General features: G+C 33.6%; 2 protein-coding genes across 5 annotated transcripts in view; both read right to left on the bottom strand.

The window, feature by feature from the left end:
• On the bottom strand, positions 1-15536 carry LOC111421950 (piggyBac transposable element-derived protein 4-like). The gene is made up of 2 exons (XM_023055143.2): positions 14594-15536; positions 1-14485 (listed from the first exon to the last, which is right to left on the bottom strand). Exon 2 carries the CDS (start codon positions 14482-14484, stop codon positions 12700-12702), a length of 1785 nt encoding a protein of 594 aa, XP_022910911.2. The 5' UTR covers position 14485; positions 14594-15536; the 3' UTR covers positions 1-12699.
• The window catches only part of LOC111413189 (GTP-Rho-binding protein rhophilin), a 112568-nt gene that overhangs the window by 2101 nt on the left and 85975 nt on the right, over positions 1-24492 (bottom strand). For 2 of the 4 annotated variants that reach the window (XM_071197362.1, XM_023044075.2), the window contains exon 2: positions 15559-15803. In XM_071197362.1, coding sequence (XP_071053463.1) covers positions 15559-15803 — 245 coding nt within the window. Of the gene's footprint in view, positions 1-15558; positions 15804-16204; positions 16406-21738; positions 22490-24492 lie in introns of those variants that run through there. The other 2 variants (XM_023044076.2, XM_023044077.2) reach the window with 2 other exon arrangements.

Genomic DNA, 24492 nt, shown 5'->3' with positions numbered 1-24492 from the left:
AGAAATTAAAAACAAATTCATTTAAGTAGGAACTTAAAAGATACTAAAAGAAACTAAATCTGATGTGTAATGATCCATAAAATCACATTAATTACTAAATTATTTACATATCTCCATTTAATTAGTGAGATTATGCATCGAAGTAGCAAAAATGAGTCTGGAATAAATCGTGGCGTGAACTAACGTAATCTAATAGCGTTAAAAAAGGCTACGCTTCGCTCCACAGGCTTCTGGTATGTATTTCCTGACTTTAAACCGTATACTGTAACTGTAAAAAGAAAGATGGGCGGTGTGATTAACTCTTACACGTCTTCTAAAATATATATCTTCATTTATATTATTATCGAATGATGGAGGAATCTGTTTTATACCATTTACAACTCGTTATAAGTAACGGAAGATTCTCACTAATGTTCTTTTTATGTCTCTTTTATGTTTTATTATAGATAACTGTGTTATACATATGTATGAAACGATTTGATAATGTTAAGTAACGCTAAATAAAATGCTATGTCAAAACTAATTTTTACTGTAAGAATTTTTGGCGATTAAATCAAGGAATCTCGAAAAATGAGAATATTTAGAAAATTTGTTTGATATTTTATTTGTTTATAATTTATTTAGTTATAATGTTTGACAGCCAAAAAAGAATGTATATTGTTAAACGAAGTGTTACAGTTTGTAACAATATCGAATCAGTTTCCGCAAATTCTAAGTAAATATCACTTTTGGGTGCAAGTAAGATTAAAATCTGCCGAAACAATTTGTTAAGACTATATGGAATGTCGAATAAGGCCTAACAGTGCCTTTGAATCAAAGGGATAGATCAAAACCGCGGAAATATGCTAGATCGTGAAATCATTATGAAGATAGCAGTTCACATTAGCTCATTTTCAAAAATAGATTCCCAATACTCTTTAATTCCAGTGATATGTTTGGACTCAAGTTTATCGGTAACCAAAATGCATCAACTTTTTATTGAAAACTAGCTTGACTTGAGACGGACCCAAAAATTTTATATCAAAATTGTAGAATTAACAGCGGTCTGTAAACAAAGCGATGACGTTATAGATATCGTATTTGATTATATGCAGAATTTGCCCTTTTATGCCAGTGAAATCTTTTATCTGCGAAAATGGTGGTATTATGTTTTCAATATTCTTCAAATATATTAATCCATCTTCTATACATATACAAAAAGAGAGATAAGAAAGGCCTAAACGAAATTCTTCACAAATTACCACTCTGTCTTCAGTGATGACTGCGCAAGAAAAAATAGACATGATACTCTAACGAGATATCTCTTGATATTGAAAGACATTGAAAAAAATATAGAAACTTCACCATTAGTAAATTTGCCATTTTCTATATCAGGGATGAATTAAGGTCTAGTATTTTCAGATTGAGCAAGAAGAATAATATTGCTTTGCAGCAAGTCTACGAAGACAAAGTTGCTAGAAATGACAAGAAGTTGCAGAATGTGGCAACGGTCATTCATTAAATATCAGAGGCCATTTTACGACAACCTTATATATTACTCCAACCCTAATACAAATCAGAGTGATGAGGAAGATTGCTTTTACATGTGTGGCAAGTCAACTCAACTGATAAGCTTGTCTTCTGATATAAATTATGCAGCCCAAGTACTACTTGTTGTGTGATTTAATCATCGACAAAACCTTGAATTATTATGATTATTGTTCCTTAAAAGTCTACCACATTGAGAGAAAATGCAGTAACTGAGTGTTTAGAGAAACATCGATATCTTAATCATCGCCATTTTAAAGAGAGAGAGAACAATATTTATTTGGACTTATACATATATAAAAATAATAATTATAACAAATACGAATAAATTAAAAAAAATACATATATAAAACAAGTATAAGATAACTCCAAAAGGGCTATAGACCTGAGTATTCCTGCATTTTAAACAATTTTTAACATTTTAGAATGTCGTTAAAGCTCATGAATATTCCTTAAAGTCTTATCTAAATCAGCTTAAGCATAAAGTACAGAGTGTTTATTTCCGTGTTATGTTGCGCATCTGCTAAAATACTTTTTATATTACATCCGAAACGGTTGCTTTTATTAACAGGTTTTAGGAATTCATAAACAGCAACACAACGTTAGCCTTTGTTACTAAAACCTGTTGATGCAACTATACTAGAATTATATTTTAATTAAATTCTATGTGTTCTGAATTAAGATAACAGTTAGACAGGATAGAGGAATAGGAATGCAAAAAAAAATAAAGTTTACATTATGAAGTGTCTTATCGATTTGAAAGTTTATCCATCGGAAGTTTAATGTGTCACATTTGAAAACATCCATATCGATTTAGTTCGAACTACTATTATCGAATCAAGGAGATACATGCATGAACTGATTTTCGCATTAGGCCGTGGTGAGACCTATGCAGAGAGTAGGAATCACGCATCATTGGAAGCGCTACATGAGCGCTCATCGTTTGGAATAACAAGACATTTACCCCAGAAAAGAGAGAATCGACCCTTTACGACCAACTTACATCTTGGTCAGAGAACAACAACCCCGGGTGAATCTACAGTTACCAAAAGCTATGCTGAGAGATCCATGAAATCCGTAGGCAGACCCTTTTTCATCAACAACGCAGTCGGTGGGATTGTATGATTTCTAGAGTATTTTTGAATATTCTAGAACATTGTCCTAATATTTTGTAACGTCGGGAAGACTCTTTCTGACCATCTGGATACTCAAACATTCTAGTTCAGATTTCCTCTGTATGGTTTTCCGAAGAAATCGTACAAACACTACGAACGACCTATTCTGAAGTTTCTGCGGGGACAGAAAAGGGTTCTTTAGAAGGCTGTTTATCCAGAGACGCAACGACCAAAACCCCATCACATCTAGCAGTTAAAAGAGCGAGTGCATTCCCAACATTAGGGTATGTTTACGTTGGAGCTGCGATAAACGATAATAGCGACGATACTACCAAAACAACGAAATTGTTGTCATAGTTTTATATGCAGGTGTTTATATTGAAACGAGAGCTGCGATAAACGATAAGAGCAACAATGAGAGCAGCGATAAGAGCTGCGCAAAATGAATTGAAAATGATTTGTCAGAACAAATCTGTTGTGGTAATTTTTATCTTTTTGGTCCCAGAAGGGGGATCTAACAAAAATTTCACTAATTAAACATCGTTAGTCGGCTGTCAAGCGTGTGCCAACGCGTCGCCCCAATATAAACAACTGTATATAAAACTATGACAACAATTTCGTTGTTTTGCTAGTATCGTTTATCGCAGCTCCAACGTAAACGCACCCTTAGACATAATATGGTTGGATCTGTACAGTTTTGTTCTAGATAAAGTTTTCTAAAGATTTCATTCCTGGTGGAGGACATCAACTTCGCCTAAACACTATGTCGATCGACGTCTCTTTGTAACCTCTTTGTTATCTATGGAAATATGTTTTATTTATTCATCGATTTTTTGCAAGAGAAATGATGTCTATCGATATCTATTTTCCTTTGTAATGTGACAAAAACCTGACAATGCCTGATGGATGAAGTATTACGAGGATTGAGTTTCAATCATCAACGATATCGTATTATCTTGACCATGAAGGAAAGTATCTGTAGACTTTCAAGTGGTTGAGTGGTTGAAGATGTCAAAGAAGCTGCAAAGGTTCATAGGAGTATTCAAGGTCTCAAGGCAGATTGCATCAAGATCGGTCAAACACAAAGCTCTTCTGAATGACTTGTTAAAAAGGAATCTAAAAGGGAAAACACAAATCAACTGGACGGAGGCAGTTGTGCAAGCTTTCAGTAAGCGCAAGCTACTATGGTCGCGTATCCAGCATAGACGTTGATCTTACCATCTCGTGTGACGCTCCGATTTCGTAGTTGGATCAGTCTTGAAAGAAAAAGTCGTTGGAGTATGGAAAGTTGAGCACCATGAAAAAGAAGTATGATGTCTACAACAGGTAATTACTAGCTACTATAGGTAAAGAGGATGTTTCTAAAAGTCATATCGGACATACATCATGCGTCCGAAACATGTGTCAAAATTCTTGGAACCAGGTTGGGGTTTCACCCTAAACAGGGCAAACCAGAACCTACCTGAAATTTTACGTTACCATGTACCTGATTCTAGAATATCCACATCCATCTAGTCTAACTATCATCCATTATACGACGTAAGGGGATATATATATATAGGCATTTAACACAGGCACGTTAATTGGGACTTACTCGAAACGACAAAATATTTACTAGAAAACCTAGAAAACAGAGACATGCAGATTACCGTCTCTATTAAGGGTCTCTCACACCAAATGTTGACAGACCCCGCAAGGCAGATCTTGCTCCACCACGCATAATTCCCATGACATTTTCTGGAAGAACCCTAATCTCTCACGGCAAAACATTTATAAAGGTTTCTGACATCTGCAATCCTAAAGCTGTATGGGTTCGAAAATACTACAGAATTCATAGAATTTGTTCCGGCCATTGTATCCACTGATGTATCAAAAGCGGAATTGAAGTGGCTGAAAAAACTTTCTGATCTGCAAGACGTGAAAAAGACAGGCTACAGTGCGCGATTGGAAAATGTCTAGCAATACGTCCACGACGTATCATTTATATACAACGCTGTAGCAGACTCTTTAGGAATGATAGTATACTTCGCATGATAACAGATTTAAAAACCATTGGAAACACCAATTGTGTTCGTTCCCATACTTTATTAGCATTCACCCTTGATGACGACATTTGGGGAACTTTTTGGAACAATTAGTTATAGAGAGCTATTGACATCCTTTAAAATCTCATTGTATCGAAAGCAATTTGTATTTAGTAACATTACAAGATATTTTGATTTTGAAAAACGCATTAGGATATAGTGAGAGCTCTTGTTAGTCATTCGTCACAATTTGGAGTACCTGAGAGACTAAAATGTAAAAAACAGCTAGAAATAAACACGGTTGTTAGCTATTGGAGATTATTAAGAGCTAATTTGAGGTAACATACTGCGTTGCATTAAAAACCATTTAGAATAATTGGATATCAAAGAAAGAAGGTTTTCAATGGTACTGAGAACCTTCAATAGTGAAAGATCTTGGGTGCAACGAGGTTCAAAAAAAAATAAGAGGTGTTGATAACAATTGCTAGGTATTGGGAGGTATTAGGTGTCGTTGAGAGCAATTTGGAACTATCGCTATCTAATGGGATTCTTAGTGTGGAGATCTCTTGGAACTGTGTCCATTAACATTATGGAAAATTATTAGTTTAAAAGGTTACAAGACTGAGCGGAGTAGGAATTAAATCAGCGCAAGATTACTGTTGTTCTTCATTTCGCTACAAGATTCTGTTCACCTACGAGGTTCAATTTTCTTTTTGAATGTCGCACTTCAAAAAGCAAAATTGTCGGCTTTATGGTAATGAGAACCTAGAAAATACATATCATTATAGAGAAGTTGTTGTACTTAGAAACAAAATCATTATTCATTTCATCAAGAAATCAAAAGGTCACTAATTTTTTCGTTCTACAATTGATGGGCTTCATGCCAACGAGTTCTGGTTTTAACTAGATGGCGCAACATAGACCACATCGTGCGACACAAGCAATTTGGAAGTCAACGTTACCCGCGTTGTTGCATTAGCTAAGCAATAAAAATTGAAAAAAAATCATATCTCAAGAACAAACTGAGGTATGATGATGAAAAAAGTACCATAAATGTTATAAATAATTTCTTACTTTACATAAACCTCGTCGTTATAGTTTTTAGAGCCTAACTCTGCACATTGTTATATATTATATTAACGAAAACTTAAAAAATCATATCTCAAAAAGAATTAAGATATTATAACGATGAAACATTAAAATTTGCAGCGTTTAAATGCTTAAATACGAAACTAGGACGTTCAACGGTTCCTATGAAGCCGTAGGTTTTGCCACCAAGTAAACTGTAATAAATACTTATTCTCAAGAACATGAAGTACAAATATGTTAAGAGCACAAAGGTGAAGTGGATATTAATCCTGAAGAAAGAGAGTAAGTTGACACAGATGTTAGATGATAATGAAGCACATCTTGATTCACCAGAAAGCTGTGATACATCTTAACTCGGAGAAATATGGAAAGTATCTTAACACGGAAGAACATCAAGTACACTTTAATCCTGAAAAAGTAAAGTAACTTGACACAAATGATGGAAGATGTACACCGTAATCTTTAGGAAGATAAAGTAGATCTTAATCTTGTACAAGTAAATATGCACCAATGATTGAAGATGAAGATCTTAATCCTCAAGAAATCGAGTAACTGGGCTTACATGATTGAAAATGAAGTATCTACATCTTAATCCGTAGGAATATTAATCTTTATACAAATGATGGATGAAGTAGAAAGAATATAGAACATCTTAAGCTCGAGGAAGCAGAATAATTTTGTAGGATTGATATATTTAAAAATTTACATTAATTATAGGATAATTTTTTACCAAGTTCAAAGTAACCAGCTGGTATTTAATAGTCTAAAACAACAGTTAACCGAGATTCACTAATTAGAATGGGGCAATTAGCGCGTTCGAGATGTCAAACCGAGCGGAAATCGTTATGGGAAAGTGTGCGTCGTCGTCGACTTTGTCTATTCTATAAGAACGACGTGAACGAACGTAGAATTAACGAACAACAACGGTTCTTAATTCCCGATGGTAATTAGCTTAAGTAACGACGTGCGAAATTCCTCGTACAGTGAATAAAAAGAAGCAGAGCGCCTCCTCGTTTATTACACAAGGTTCTTTGCCAATGTCACCGGTACAATGTCAAGAACGATTTCACTTTCATTTTTTACAACAAAAAATATAATACTTCTTGTAAATAAACCGGATTGGAAGCGGTTCGTTTTGATTTATCTTATACATTAACGAACGAGTCCTTGCTAGAGAGGAGAAAGTGAACCTGACCATAATATATCGTTTTAAACACGCCCAATCGTTTGCTACTTTTTCTTTACCGGTTAATGACTTGTGTCGAAGGTACTTTCTTATATCTATTTTATAATCATTAAATGTTATTATACAAAATAAACAAAAAATAATTCCGCAAGAAATAAACTTTAACTTTTTAGTTACATTTGAAAGCTTTTATCACATCATTAACAATCGGAAAGAATAAGTGTTAAAACGTTATAAAACCATAAACTTTCCGTAGTTTCTCGGTGGTAAGAGCACTTAAGTATAGTTAAATCAAGAAGATGGCCGGTAATGGATACGGCAGCAGTCAACCAAAAGGATATTATATCGCCAACGTATGGATAGTTTATTATGTAAATGGAGATTGCCTTGTCGTTACGCTGCGTCGGCCTTCGAGCCCGTACAGTTAGCTAATATTTGATCCTCTTTGATGGGAAGCTTTAAAGCCGTTACTTGGCGGTACTTGAGAGTCCACTTTAAGATGAAATGTGTATGAGCACATATGCAGAACGTTTTATGTAAATATTTTCAGTTATTAATAACTACAGCTGTAAACATGACTAGATATGTTCTCTAATTTTAAAAAATAAATTTGTGTAGTATAAAATGATGAATTTAAAATTAAATAATAAGTAGTTAACTAGATAGAACTTATTAAGAGTCAATTTAAAACCAATTAAATTCATAAATAATGTCTATAAAGGGTATCGATAAGCTACGAAAGTAAAATAATTATTATAAAGGAACTGTTAAGAGTTTAATATCCAATTTAAATGCAACTTTATTTTGTTTTTCTAATCTTGGTGGTTTTAAATGAGATAGCTGATGAAGTAAGTAAGTGAAAGTATTTTTGAAAAAGAATCAAGGTTAAAAGTAAAATAAAACTGTAAATTATAGCGACATTCAAATTTCTACATATTTCCATCTTCTCTTAAGCTATTTAAACATTCAAACTTTTTTCACTGTAGGAGTAACAAAAATATTCAAACTGATACAAAAAGCTTGTACAGTTTAAATTCGAAATGTACCTACATGCAGGTTCAGGTTGATAGCTTTTATATAGTCTGAGATATTTACTATGTAAACTATTATTACGAATAGTAGATGTTTTATCTTCTTATCATGTTATTTTCATATTTGTCTTTAATAAACATGAACGCTGCATTTGTTATCAAAACATCTTTATAATTTTAATAATAATAATTTATTGCTGCAATATCATATTACAAAGTCAAAATCAGAGAATAGCAAATATATGTATAATATATATAAAATTTATAGCTTAAAGAAATATTTCAAAAAATCTTCAATGGAATATGATGGTGTTTCCAGTAACGCCTCTTTTATTACATATTGAAATCGTTGCCGTATCCATATTTACTGAGGAAGATGGTTAAACAATTTACTGCCCCTGAAAACCGCGTTGTCTTATATCTTTTTTAACCGATGCATCGGTATTGCAATTTTTGGTTTTTGTCGAGATTGTATTGATGCTTCTCTTCATTGGAGGTATATTTATCAATATTTTGCCGCATATATGTAATACAATTTAGTACTTTCTCAATTATATTTTTTAAAATGTTGTTAGCAACATTTGATTGGATTTAAAGTTGCATAGCGCCCTCAGTGCCTTTTTTTTTAAAGAAACAAAACTCTTTTTGCTGCTGATGATATTCCCCAGAATAGTATTCCGAAAGTAGCAATGCTATGGGACATGGCTAATCTGTGAGGGAGATGGCTAAAAGGATAAATAAGGTGATGAAGCAGGTCTGGAAATGGGGTGAAAGAGTGTTTGGAAGGGACATCAAAAAAAGAAAGATTATGTTTGATGGGTTGGTGAGGAGAGCAATGATGTACGGGGCGGATTTTGGGATGGAAGAGGCAGGATATTCTGGAGGTTGTGGGTCTGGCGAGGGAAGCATCGAGGTATATTTTGAGGAAGGAAGTGAAGGTGGATGAAATGAGGGTGGAGGCGAGCAGAAGATCAGTTAAATATGAAGAAATGATAGATAAAAGAGCATACTGAGGGATTGTGGGAGAGAGTTGGAAAGAAGTTGGGGAGGGGAAGATTAGATATATCAAACGAGAGAGGAGGGAATATTACAAAAGGGCGGGTTAGTCGGAGACGGAGATAAATAACAGAAGACGGGTAGGAGTGAAGATGTGGGGGGAGGTAAGCAACAGGGATAGGGACGTTCAGACACAAGAGAGAAGGACGCAGATAAGAGAGGGAAGATACAATGAAAGATATGGGGTCATAATGACGGAGGGTCTTATAGAATACTTGATGAAGGAGGGAACTGAGGAAAGATTCCGGTGGTGGCCAGATTCCGTTGTGGCAACGAGGAGAGAGCGAACAGGTATTGGGCGGACAATGTTTAGAGGTGGTGTCGGCTATGCGGAGAGAATTGGGAAACGTTAAAACATATGTTGAAAAGATGTAGCGAGCTGAGAAAAGAGGAAAGAAACGGAAGGCATATTCTGGAAGAGGGGGGAGAAAGCTGCGGATGGATGAGGGAGGTGGTTGGAACCAGTGGTGATAGGGGAAGTTGAATTTGGTTATTTCGTATTCTCCTCACAGTATAAATAACTGTGTTCAACTTTTTGGAGATGTTCTCTACATGTACTTGCCAGTTCAGTTTTGGGTCAGTTCAGTGTTATACTCTGTTCCAACATTGTTTTGAAAATGCGCAAGTATTGAGTCTTGTCTTCGTTTAGTTTTAGACCATTTGCCCCAAACCATTCCTTGCAGCTACTAATGTTTGATGGATTTTATTTCACAGATCATGCAAGTTGTTCGCAATTGATATAAAAGTGGTATTATAATGTTTTTGTCTGTGTGACTAACATTGCTATTTCTTGCAGTTTCGTAAGTACCAAACATTGGGAAAAAAAATTTCTGGACTATCTGTCAATTAACTACATTAATTGAAAGATTTATTGACATTTTAAGTTCTGCCTTTCGCATAGTTTTCCAGCATCTCTTGCTTACATAAATCGGTGAAAGTTGGTATGATAAAAATCATTGTTTTTTCAGGCAAATGATATTTTTTTTGTTGATCATAATCTACGTTATCTTTGGGCAAAGATCATGAGATGGTATTGCATCAGTTGAACGTACATGGAAGTACAAAGCCTATATTGCGTTTCTCATATTAAATAACAAGGATCTGGGGAATGCCTGTCTGCACATTAATTTGCAGTGTTGCATTATTGTATCAAGGTTAAACATTACAAACGAAATAGGTAATTACGAATTAGAAAAAGTTGTTGCTTAATATTTTAACCATTCACCTCAATTAAATCGTTTATAATTTGCTTTCCACGGTATCAGACATAGATACCTCTTTGCTAATTTTCACCATAATAGACCAATTCCACACAAAAATTAATTCTCTGGGCTGTTGAATATTGGACAATACCGTACCATGTGTATAGATCACTAATAATCTATATACCAAGATTCTTACTCCTCATAACATCTTACAATTTTTCTTCGATGATTTTCTGGTGGAAAGTATGTGAATGTTAAAACATTCACTTGCGCAAAAATTTAAACTAGTTTCTCTGATATTTGTGTTGATATTGTACCGTATTACTAATAACGAATCGTTCATCATCGTTCTTCCATCGTTTGCTGTGTCTGATAACACTGAAGTTTGTTGATATCTGATCTAAATGATCTACACTTCCTTTTATTGATTTATAGAAATCAATGATCTCTCGTAATTGTTTTAGTCTTGACTATTGTTGAATGTTATTACTATGATATTAGGGTTAAGGAACATAGGAAATAACGGTAATATCACATTGAAATACAAATAATGTACTCGCTGTATTTCTTATTTTACATTTAGAAAGTTTCGTGAAATCTGTATTATATTTTTTCGGACTGTTCCTTCAGATGTTAGCTTATAAGTGTGTAACTGATCAGTCATCAAAAGATAGCTGTCAAAATTGATGTTACGTCGTGCTTTTGATGTTTATTGCTTAACGTGAATGAACCTGGTGGTTGCAAACTTACATAGACACAATAGAAAGTATTCGCGTCTATTAGAGCGTGCACTTTTAATCCGTACTTACTAGGCTTGTTTGGAATGTATTTGAAAAAATCTACTCTTTCTCTGAAGGGTTCCAATTTCTCATAATACAACTGACAACTATTTAGCAAGTTTTTCACTGGGCTCTGTATTTTCTATATCATCAAAAGAGAACTGAAAGGCAAATTTTTCTTGGAACATTATTTTTCCAAACACATTTATAGCAGTATCATTTGTACACCATAGATAGACAATGTTTTCACTTGATCGTTTCTTCGACAAAACGTTTTCCAATATTAGTCACCATATCAATATGAGGAGAGACTTCTTTATCTTCTGAGTTTGAGTCGATAAACGATTAAGCATCGAAAATAACTTCTGCCCATAATGCTAGTAATCTATTCTGTTCTTTTTTATATTCATATTTCGATATTTCATTTAGTAATGTTTAAAGTTTTGTAATGCACATAAAGGTAGTATCACGATAAAGCTTTATTAAAAGACAAAATCTGCGGTCCAACAAAACAGTCAAAAGAAGAAAATTTCTTCGAATCAACCGAGATATAGTCATTTCAAATAGACTGATTTTATTTAGAGACAAAAGCAAAGTTTTCTGAAGTAGCCAAAAAGTTAATGTAGAACTTCATGTCCAACTATCGAACTGGTCTTATCAAATCAAAATAATTTTGAAATTTTGGAAAAGAAGAAGCTAGCTTTGATTATAGATTATGTTCTTTGATTCACTATCAAGCATATTTATGTAGTGCGGATAATGATCGATTTTAATTTTTGGCTACAATAAAATTTGTCGATTTTGAAATTTTGTAAATGGTTGCTTTGTACTTAGCAAATGGCCACAGCTAGATTTATATGAGTTTATTCTGAATCATTTTGATACATCCCGCTGTTCTCTATTGCTATTAGTTCTTGAATTATTTGCTATTTCAGTTACAAGAGAATAAATTGTGTTCAAAGAACATTGACATCTGTAAGGGAGTAAGACAGGAATGTGTTGCTGAGTTCCACTATTTAATATTTATTCAGAATGTTTGTTTGTTGAGGCACTTAATGATTGCCACGATGGAATAAAGTCGGAATAAAGAAATTGAACAGGGTTGATCATTTCACATCCCTGGGGTGTTGGATAAACTCGAGACTTGATAATGGCATTGAAGTAAGATCTAGGTAGATTGGAGTAAGCGAGGCAAAATTTCATTGCACTCAAGAAAGTACTGAGCCATGAACGATTGGATGTCGCTATACGGCTGAAACTCACAAAGTGTTATGCATGGTCAGCTCTGCTATACGGAATGGATACATGGAATCTGAAGACTGTCAGCATAAATTAAACATTTGAAATGTGGACGTACTGAAGAATTCTAAACATCCCATGGACATTGCACACGAGCAACGAGGAAGTGCTGATAAGGTTGAATAAGGATAGGGAGCTACTTCACATAGTGAAAACGAGGAAGACAACTTATCTTGGACAAGTCTTAACCTTTCGGCAGGCGCGCCTATTTTTATTACACGAGCAGGCGCGTAGTGTACAATGTACACATAGGAAAATTTCTTCTTTTGGGGGAAATTTACATATTAATTTACAAAAAAAAAACAATACAGAGAATACACGACACTTTATTGTTATATTTTATGTGTTTACAATAACATAATAACATAATGAACAACTAATAAATCAATTATGAGTCAGAGTCTGAATGCATTTCACAAGTCGAGCAAGTTATCATAGTTTTTGAGTGTTTTTTACATATGAATTGCTTACATGTACAACATTTTTGTGTAGTATTTGTATTTGTACACAATTTACACCTCCCTCGTTTTTTAGATTGAGTTGGTTGTGTTTCCGACGTCCCGCACTCAGCGCCCATGTAGGATATTTGCAAAAACGCTCGAATATCCTTTGGCAGCGAAATTATTTGAGCTCTCATAATTAGTTGCTCTTTCATTAAAGCAATTGCTAAATTACTTAAGAAAATTCTTCGACGACACTGATTTCCCGTAGAATGTTTTGTAAAATACAATATTTGCGAGTTTATTCCCGCTATATTTAGCAGCGTAAAAAACAGGGCTAATGGCCATCGTCTAGTGACCCTCGAAATAGAGTAGGCAGCGCACATCTTATCAACCGTATCTACTGCTCCTTTTGTTTGATTATAACTTAAAATTATTTCGGGTTTATGAGATTCTTCGTCAACTTCCGGTAAGTCGTGCATCGTTGATAATAATATAACGGCTTTGTTTTTTCTTGGGACATAAGAGACTAATGCAGTATCTTGTTGAAAGCCAAATAAAGATGATTGAGGTTGACGATTTTTATTTGGCAAAAACTCCGGAGGAATTTCACGTTTGTTTTTACGTAATGTTCCGATGAATGTAATTTTTTTTTCTAGAAGATATTTAGCTAAGGTTAAGCTACTATACCAATTGTCCGTCGTTAGATTTCTACCAGAATTTTCAATTGGTGTTATTAACCGTTTCACAATGTCGATGGGTGAATTGGAAACTTTATAAATTCCATTTGGTTGTTGCCTACAATAAACTTCAAAGTTGCTGGTATAAAAAGATTTGGCATCGCACATGCCAAAAATTTTTATACCGTATTTAGCAGGTTTGCTTGGTATATATTGCACAAAACTACATCTACCTCTAAACGAGTGCAACATTTCGTCAATGGTTACATATTCGCTAACGTTATAACTGTTTTTACAATTATTGACAAAGGAATCAAGGATTGATCTGATTGGAGCCAACTTATCCGTTTTCTTCCTTTCATTCCTTGTTGATTTATCATCAAAACGAAGACTTCTCAACAGAAATAAAAATTGCTTGGAACCCATTACTGCTGGGAGAATTTGAATGCCGGTGCCATCACTATTCCACAGATCCATCACGTTTACATGAGATCCTTTCTTCGTGCCAATCAAGAAAAGAGTTCCAAATAAAGCTAATATTTCGCAAATTGTTGTATTTTGGCAGTCTCGTTCCCTCGAATATGAAATCGTATTACGTTTGGATTCGATGTATTTATTTGTATATCGGACAATATCGTTGATTATGTTTGGAGTAATAATTGCTTGAAATGCACTTATTTCGTCGGTAATGTTCCGTGTTTTTGTTGTAAGTCCAGGTAGAACTTTTACGATATTTTTACCCCTAATTTTCGAAGGTCGCTTATTAGGGTTTTTATACCATTTCAATGATTCGTCATCTTGTTGGTTTACCTCAGACTTGCTCGCCGAACTTGTCTTTTTTATTATTTTCGGTTTTCCTCTTCCTAGAAAAAAGTCACCACTTCTTGTGTGTGCTTCCTCTGTTTCATTGGCGCTCTGCTTTGAGTCACTATCATGTTCACTTTGCACAATTTCTTCTTCTTCATCGGATATATCGCTATCGTCGATACTTTCCTTAGGTTCCTCTTCCAAAAAATCTAACAAGCCATCTCTCAAATTATCATTTCCTGACATTCTGAATAAAAATAAAGAGATCATTCAGGTAAAAATTAACTAAATAAATCCTAAGTTTTCAGCGTTAATTTCGTGTTTTAAAAATAAAGATTTCAAAATATTAACCTACCTTAATTAATTAACAATAACACGAACAGGCGCGTACGTGTATTTTGTACACAAACTCACTTAATCTCACTAATTTATTTTTTTTTGTAATTTCTAAGCCTCTCAAAAAATTTTCAACCGTAGCCTTCAAAAGACAAATTAACTTTAAAGGAATACCTGCTAAAGAAAGGTTTATTTCTCCGGAAATTACGTCATTTTACCCCTTAAACACAATTGTGTGTACTTTGTACACAAGCGCGCCCGCCGGAAGGTTAAGAAATGAAAAATACCAATTGTTGCAACTTATCATTCAGGGAAAACGGGGAAACGTGGACTTGGTAGAAGGAAACTATCATGGATGCGGAATATCAGGAATTTGACAACTTTGAAGACCCTATCAGAGCTGCAGCGGATCGAGACACCTTTGTGGACGTGACCACTAACCTTCGATATCGGAGATGGCACAAATAGAGGAAGAAGTTACAAACGTCGTCCATGTTGAGATACATTTTTTTCTTGGTACTTAAAAAATATTTCATCAAAAACAGACAGGAAATCATTTTTAACAAATTATCCGAAGATTTTTAATATACATATAAATGTTTTAACGTTAAATTATTACGTTACTTTCTCACATTCCTTAACAAACCCACTATTTTATATCATTTCGTATTCATTGGAGTATGTTAAAAGGTTGAAATCACCATCCATTTAGTCTTAAAACATTTTGAACATCCACTAACAAGAAAACGGAAACGATTACCTAATTACGGTAACATTAAAGATATGATTACTAAAATTACGTAAACCATACTATTACAAGGCGACTTAAGTCAAGTTAATGTTTATAAACGCTTTCATCCGTCGACGCGGAAACTCTAATTACATTATTAATCTTTTTAAATGATCCAAGAACTATCGTAGTTCCCGCTTAAAACATAAATCTCCAACAAGATTGTCTTTCGCAAATGAGAATTTACTACTTACTTGTCGTGTTGGTACAGTTCGACCGAAGAATTGAGTTCGGCGAGTTGTTCTTTGAGTAGTTGAAGGTTCGAATTAACGAAACTTAACTCGAGGGCGACGGTTTCTTTTAGCTTTCGATTCGTGGTCGCTTTAAATAAGTTCTCTGCACCGGCTCTAAGGCGTAGTTCCTTGTTGATTTCCTGGTTGAGTTTCGAACGTTTGTTCTGGAGTTTCGCACGGCATGTCGCTATGCGCGGGTCAGAGCCCTAGAATACAAAAGAAAAACACATTAATATTATTAATTAACATTTTAATTTCTTTTTTGATGCTCAATATTTTTAGCAAAAAGAGATTTTTTTTAAATGAGGAGATTATTGTTGTGGAATGTTGAGCATATAGAAGACCATATATAGAAATTTCTATTTATACCGACGTCTGCATTCCGATCTTATCATAACAAACTATGTGAGCTCTTGTTCAAGTATTAATTATAGCCGATTGTCCATTGTATTGGAATGAATAAGTTTAATGGACAATTACAATAGAATGATTTGTAATAATTATTATCGTTTAATATATTTATTACAACCACATAAGTCTTAAAACTTTTTTTAAATAACTTTTAAATCAAAATTTAAAAAAAATATGTATTAAATATATTTCTTACCGAATCGAGAAGAAATTCAGAAATAGGATTTAATCTGGGTACCCACTTTAACATTTTTCTTTACATATTTAAATTTTTAAAATGTTAAGGTAACAAAAAATTAAATACTAAAACTCGAACAATTAGGATAATTGACATGCGAACTATATTTAAATAAACCGCGTTGTTTTACAGAGTGAGAGTGGTCAATAATAGAGAGTGACTGCGAGTTCGGATTACAAAAGCACATAAAAAAGAGTGAATGGTAGGGATTGCTTATTACTTAACACATTCTTTGATATGTATACGATTGGCAATAAAAAGGAAATGTCAATCAGAATTGTATTTAAAATTATCTACTTTGAATAAGCTTTAATCTCGTTTCATTTATTTTCAATTTGTAGAATTGCTATTATCTATATATTGTTTTTTATTATTAATAAGAAAAATTAACTAAGCATAAAAAGGAAAATAATCGACCTCTGAAACAATTTAGAACGAATAGTAGTGGTGTAATACATCAATATGAGTCGAACAGGACGCAAATCCCTTAATCTCTTAAGTATCGTGTAGTTCTCGTCTTACTGCAAGGTGTAACACCAGGTAGTAATCTTAATCAGGAATATATTCGTAATGAGGTGTTGTTATAACTAAATCAAATAGAAGGGATTTCCTTGTGGTATATGTGAAGAAATCGTTATTGTGTAAGATCACAAGTTCTTTCATTTATGTAAGAGGCAATCCATCGGACTAACAAGCTGTCGATACCAAAGTGTTAGATTTTATAAACAAAAGTTAAGGTAAACTGATAGAAATAGAAATGAATTGGTTGATTACTTCTTCCATTTCATTCTCTAGTCGATGAGGGATGATCATTCGGCCTTGCTTACAATGATTAAGCAAAGGTTGTTTGCAAGCGATTTCGACTTAATCGGACGAAATCAGTCAAATCAGGAGTTACAATATGTGTTGATCAAATATGCGTTGCCACTAATTTTATTTGATATGAATATAACATGATATTAAACTGCAATATATCGATATCAAACGATCTGGACATAAAATTATACAGATCTACCTGCACAATCAATTTCAAAAAAGTTTTCAACGTAAAATAGATGCAAAATATATATAATAGAGTCCACATATCCAGGATTAATAACATTATATTCCCACACTTTAAGACAAAGACTAAACATATAGGAATCCCTTTCCATCCACTACTTGAGCAAAAACTAAAAAGAAACCTACTAAAATTTAACATTACTACAGCTTTCTCCTCTTGTTTTAAGGTTAGTAAACTGCTCATGAATAACAAACAAAAACCTAAACATGAAGAACTCAGCGGTATATATCAAATCAACTGTTCAGACTGCCCAAAAATATACATAGGGCAAACCGGTAGGAACATCTTAACCCGTTTCAAAGAACACTCCTCTAAAGAAAACTCAGCTGTCTTTAAACATAAAAAAGAAACGTCACATAACATTCCTGCAGAAAACATAAAACTGCTGAAGAACCTTAAAAAATCGAGAGAGATGGACCTTTATGAAGAGTTACACATTAACATTAATAACAAAAAGAACATACTAATGAACGATTTCGTTGATACCAATAACAATAGACATTTTTTGAATTTCCTGTAAAAATAAAAATAACTGCCTTTTCACACATTTTCCCGATGAATAATATCAATTTAAAAACCTGTAACCCCCGCACATGCTCAATTGCACTCCACTTTTCTTATTCTATCGTGTTTTAACCTTCGATGTGATACCTGTTTTCTTCGTAAGATTGTCGCGTTGTGATTTTATTAAGAATTAAATGTTTTACAAACGGTTTTGAATGTTCAATTCCATCAAACAACCGAATTTTTGACGGTAAATTACCTTTATTATATATTTTATAATTTTAACTCCAATTCTTTGTGTAATACTTATGTATATGTCATTTCCTGTTGTTTTTTCTTAAATTTTAGTCGTGCCAAAGAAGAAGAATCATTAGATTCGAAACATATGTAGCACTTATTTAATAAACAAATTTATACATCGATTCAACTTATGAACTTTTATTCTATGGACATAATCAGACGAAACTACTTACTATTTAATCCGAGGTTGCTTGCGGCCGAAGCGTTATAATGTGTGTTGATCAAACATACAATGCAACTAAAGTTATATATGTAACATTATATTAATATGAAATAAAATTAATTACAGCACCTTAGTAGCAAGTGATCTACACTTAATCAGACGAAACTATTCATTAGTTAAATAGAGATCGTTTACGGCCGTGGCGTTGCAATATGCATTGTATGATATTTATATAATATGATGTAATATTAATTGTACCATCTCAGTCGGAAGCAGCTTTGGCTAATCTAATGTTTGATTTCGTTTGAGTATGTAGAGGTCGTTTGCGGCCGAGGCGCATCATATTCCCCAAGCTTTTTCTATGCGTAAACTGTTCTCAGTGTATCCTCCTTAACACTTTGAGATTCAAAATCTACAGCACCATCACAACCAATGCATAGCAAGTAAACAACAGTTTCTCCGGTCAGTACAGTAATTCGTAATCTCGATGTATTAAAAAAACTTTGTGTTCTTATGAAAATCAAAGAAAATTACCTAGGATATACTCTCCCGTGAGTATTGATAATTGATAGGTTGACATCTAAAAAGAAAATCTAAGCAGTCATAGAATGATTACTTTTGAAATTAGTAGTACCTGTTAGAAAATATTCCTCAATAGATCGATACCTCGATAGATACAATAAATAAAATATAAGATGCTATTCCTACCACATAAGTAAATTAACTGGTACTACTTACGTGGTGAATCAAATATAGATAAAAAATAGTTGCGCTAAGCAATATACTTAGCATCCATTAATTTCATATGTTGATGACTTTATTACAGTACTAAAACATAGAGGTATAGACAACTAGAAGATAAGAACAAAGAAAACGAATTATGCTTTAAAAAAACTTTTAATGCAAGTGAAGCCGCACACAAAGAACCGGGTTATAAACAAAACCTTCTGACCAGCAGAATCATGTCAACAATTTTATATGTTACATCTTATGATGCATCCTTCTGTGGTACAGAAGGTTGAAATGCGATCAACCTTCTAAAGTTGAATAGTGTTTACTTATGAACGGATGGAAAATAGAAAAAAAACTACAAAGTTTGGTTCTATAAAGAGCCTAATACTTCAAAGTTAATGACAGCCGCGCAAGAAAGTGCGAGGTGTTGCCTTGTAGGCGGGGTGACAAATTTCCGTACTAGAAGGCATACATAGAAAGCTCATGAAGTATATCGATGGAATCCTGCAATTTCCTTTCTGGGCCCTGTAAACTGATGAAACTCCATTAATTTAAATTATAACCATCTCTTTACACAAAAGCTATCAAAAATCAAGTATGATCGGATCACACATTGAGTAATAAAAGGTTACAAAAAAGTTTAAATTTTAAATAAATTATTAAAAAATATCAAAAAGTTTCAAAAAGTCACAGAATCTCAATGGATTAAAAGTATTAAAGTTGTTTTGTTACATTATTTTCTTAATGCCGAAAGCTGTTATAAAAAATGCAAGGTAAAAGAACGGCAAAGTCTAAGTACGTTATTTTGAAAAAAATGTTCAATGTTTCGCCCTAACGTCTTAGAATTGTATATGTATGAAATGTTGAAAGAAATAAATATCTGTCATTTCATAAAACAAGGTCTTCTACATAGACACTAAACTAATAACAGCGCTAAATTCTTTCTAAGTTTTTTCTGAAAAAAATGTAGTCCAGTTGAAATACGTCCGTGACCATACAATGAAATCTCGGACTTCTTATCCGCTGAAACGACTGCAGATATCATGAAAGAAGTGTATGTAGCTAACAACAAGATATTGTTATGCTAGAGCTTACGATGACCCAATGAAAACAGTAATACGCTTAGTATTTTGTTCATGTTTGAGCTGATATTTAAGAAAATGGAAGGCTCTCACATACAATATATCGAAATAATATATCGTGTACGACAGTCCACTTTTTCAACACGTTGTACACGAGGACTTAGTTGTAGTTCTTGAACATCAACATAAAAGTGTTTTGCATGGTTACCAAACCTTGTCCATCATCGCTATTTCTGATTGGGAATGGTGAGAAACTTGCAAGGAAAAACACCATAACAACATTGTGCTCTTTGAGAAGTATTGGCGGTTTATATCACGGGTCATATCTAAGGACACAATAGGAAATTGATTAGAATAGACTAAGTGTTCTGCAAAACAATTAAATTTATTATTGCAGCATAGGGATGCGTTCTATGCATTGCATCTTGAAAAAGGTTAAGATTCTTTTTGTAGAGCACATTTCGCAGCGAGCTCTGTTTTCAGAGAAAACCACAAAGTGTACTCAACATTCCTCAAATAAATTTCATCATTGACGCTGCAATTGAATCACCGTCGCTTTTTTGATACATGATTAGTGTCTCAGTGGATCTTCTATTTCGATGGACAATTCTATTCATTAATCCTTGGGCAAGCTTTCTGCGATATTCGACAGTCCGATATACGTAGTTGGTCGGCGAGGCCTACACCCCCATATTGGTATTGTAATCAATTATTACTGCAGGACATCGAACTTCTTGGCTTACTCCATCTTTAGATTTTCTTTTCACAGTTGTTGTTGTCTCGTTTCCATGATAATTAGAAGCTAAGAAAATGGGTTTCTTATCCATTCACTTGTAGCAACTTATATTTGTGTTTGATTTTCTGTATATAAATTCTCCTCTTTCCATCTTATTTTTGCCGAAGTCTTTAGGACCTCCCTTTCTATGTTCTTTTATCGTTCCACATGCAAAGACTTTCTCTGTTTTTAATTTTTCAAGGAAACAAAATGAAGTAAAACAGTTGTCGAAAAGTTTTAGTTAGTTTTTGCTAAATCTAAAACAACACGTTCTCCTAAGCCGTAACTTTTGTAATCCTGAACCCATCATTCTTCCGTTAATATACTTGAAATTTGGGATATATCCCTTTTTATCAGCTAAACACCAAATTTTATAGCCTCAAGCAACATAACGTTTGTAAACGTTCTTAATGAATTTCAAAAGTGGCAGGACTTTAAAGTACCGATGGTCATTAAAGGGTTAAACCAGATATCAAGTCGCCTCCAAGAAAATCGAAAACACCAAGAAGGAAAAAATAATTTAACAGATAATGAAGGAATATAAGGACTGAAAAATGAAAAAGAAGGATTAAAACGGTGGTAGTAAATTGAAAAATGATTAATTTCAGTTTACATTTTCTTCTGAAATGAATTCATTCGTAAGAAATATAATTTTATTAATAAGGATAATCAGACTTTCAATGCAGATTAATATTTAATTGAAATTTAGTAGTAATTAATGTTAATCTAGACATTGACGACAGATAATTATAATTCATTTAGTGATTATCACTTCAATTCATTCTTAAAGATTCGTTTCATTATGATTTTTATAATTAAAATTTATTTATTAATTTTTGATATTTATTAAATAATAAATTTTTAATTTCTTACCGGAATAGCAATTAATTCGGAACTATATTTGACTCCAGGAACCCACTTTAGCATCATTCACTTTAGTTATCGGTCCCATTTATTTCCTTTCAAGTCTCACAATCTCACTTTAGTTTAATTAAATTATAAAATGTACCATTCGGTTGTTCTCCGATAACCGTCAATAAGCTCTCACCATATTCGTCCGCACCAACGACTTGTAAAGACTTAATCGAAATCTTAAAAACCCAACTCTTCTTTTGCCGAACGTTCACTGTAACAGCTATAACAGTATCTCCCGCGCCGAATAAACAACGGCGTTAAAACGTAAAACCGAAAGGATCTCAAAGAGAGGCACAGTTATACAATCTTCTTGGGAGCAGAGAAGGCAATAAAGTTGCGAAGGAAAAGAAAAAAAAACCGATTGACGATTACAATTGGTTCCTCGGTCGATGAAGAAGAGAAAGAAGTTAATAACAGAAAGAAAGGAAGGGATTGTTTTGGGTGGTTGGGTTGAATAAAACTATGTATACCGTAGGGTGACTTGAAAGGATCTGCTTGGAGGAGGTGAATTGTTGGTTTGGATGCTACTGTTATCTTTTAACAAGGTATGGTAATCGAAGTCTAGTGTTTATTGCTATGGGTTACGGTCTCGGCCCGTAGGCTTCCAATTAAAGCCATGGAATTCCTAACTGTTTGTGGTTAATTTTCTACCGCTTTAGGTGTTTGCTTTTTTTATTTTATATCATTTCATTGCATTTCATTTCATTTTGATGAAGAAGTATTTAATAGGATAGAGATGATCAAAGGTCAAAATCAATCAAAATCAAATTTTGAAAAAAGAGGTACAATAAAGTACTTACTTAATAAAGCTTTATTTTATAGTTATCATTTATAGGTTTATTAGAACTATAAAAATAAATAACGTTTGTCATGTTTCATTTATTAACGATATTAACCGTTAGAGATTTGGTCCCATATGATCGGGCATCGACCGTGACCGACATAATCGCATGCCGAACAGAAGAGTTGTTGACGATGTCCCAAGTTCAGTAAGTCATACGAGGTCATGCATTTTGAGATCTTCGCCCAACGACAAGGTTTAAATTGTTGAGGAAAATGTATAGAGAGACACAAGCGATTGCGTTTTAGGTCACCGAAATTGTGTCTACATACTTCCATTAAATAAATATTTAACCGTACTTGGTACTAATCCTAAAAATAAATAGACGAGAGGAATTTAATTAGCGCCAAATGAGAAGACATCTGCACAATTCATTAATTTCATAATTAAGTGTGGCTAAACATATTTTAATATTGTAGTGGTCGTTAATAGTTTATGGTTAAAATTAATTTTCAATTAAGTATAACAACAGTTATCGTTACTTAAAGTTGTAATTGAAAATGAAGAGATATTAAGAAGGTATTTGAAAAAAAGGGCTTTGAACTTTGAAATTGAAAACAGCGCAGGAAGTAGATATAGCGAAAGTAGAAAGAATTATAGGAATTGAAGGGGAACTACAGAAATTGCAGATAATGCAAATTGAAAAAGAAATTAATTTGTGTATTGGACCACAATGATCTGATGAAGACATAATAAGAGCTAACAGATATCTAAAGAGTGTAATCAAAGGAAGTTGGAATGAAATTAAAGATAACTGAGAACGTTGGAGAACGTGTAGGAATTAAGAAAAAAGGTCTAAAACACTTAAACAAAATACAAGTTCTGTAGACGAAACTGTAGGAACCGTTGGAGAATTTAAAGTAGCTGAAGAAAGATCAGGTTTGAAGAAGAGGAAGTTTAAAGAAGAAATATTGCGAACATTGTAATGAAAGCAACTTATGGTGAGTATATTTTTGCTGCACTTGATATTGCAGGTCACTCTCTCAATTAAAAGAGCGACATTTTCCAATTGCCTTTCTCGGTCTTATAGACGCAGAGGTGCTTTGTATTGCAAAATATCGCTTTTCTAATAATTTTTTATGATCACTAGTACCCTTATGATATTGGATTATAACCTGTCGCACTACATAATAATTCGTATAACAGCTGATCATTGTAAACCTGCTAATATTTTTACCAATGCTGGTCAATTCTGAATTCGTTTCGATTTAATATTGGGTACCAAGGAAGGTTTTATTGACAGTCTATTCTTTTTGTGGACGCTGTTAGGTTAAAGATGCTCGATACCATAAGTTCTCCCTACATCTTCATTAACGAAAATTACTTGGTTCGCATAAATGATGAGGATGGCAGTAGCAAAGAATTATACCAATGCTTAGTTTTACCGTTTCCAAAAATATACCTGTAATATATGGGAGGTATCGGCTATTAATGACTGATTTTTCTAGAAAGGTGGCCTTGCGATGTCAAACAGCTGAAGAAAGGAAGTCTGTAGCGTTTGCTACTGTAACGAAAGCAACTTAAGGCAAGTATCCTTTTCCCGTACTTGGATTCGCCAATACTTTAAGTTCGCCTTGGGATGATGGATTGGTGTCATCCAATGTAAGCACCTCAGTATCGCAGGTTTGGTTCTCAATCAATACAGAAACATTGAGATCCATTTGTTGCCGAGATTGTGTTAAAAAAAACCGGAAAACCATCTTGAGAAATTAAATTACTCTCGAAACTTGACCATTTTCGATTGAAATCGCTTGCACTCCATAATTAAAGAGATCTGCTACCCCAATCGTGAACCTGCTGCAATCGCAGTTGTGTGGGGCTAGTTATGTCTGGAAGTGAATGAATTATCTGGAAGATTGCGTTTGTAATTG

Source organism: Onthophagus taurus, chromosome 7, assembly GCF_036711975.1.
Source record: "Onthophagus taurus isolate NC chromosome 7, IU_Otau_3.0, whole genome shotgun sequence".
Lineage (NCBI taxonomy): Eukaryota > Metazoa > Arthropoda > Insecta > Coleoptera > Scarabaeidae > Onthophagus > Onthophagus taurus.
The sequence above is the reverse complement of the archived record's forward strand: the minus strand, read 5'-3'. Positions and strand labels throughout refer to the sequence as shown.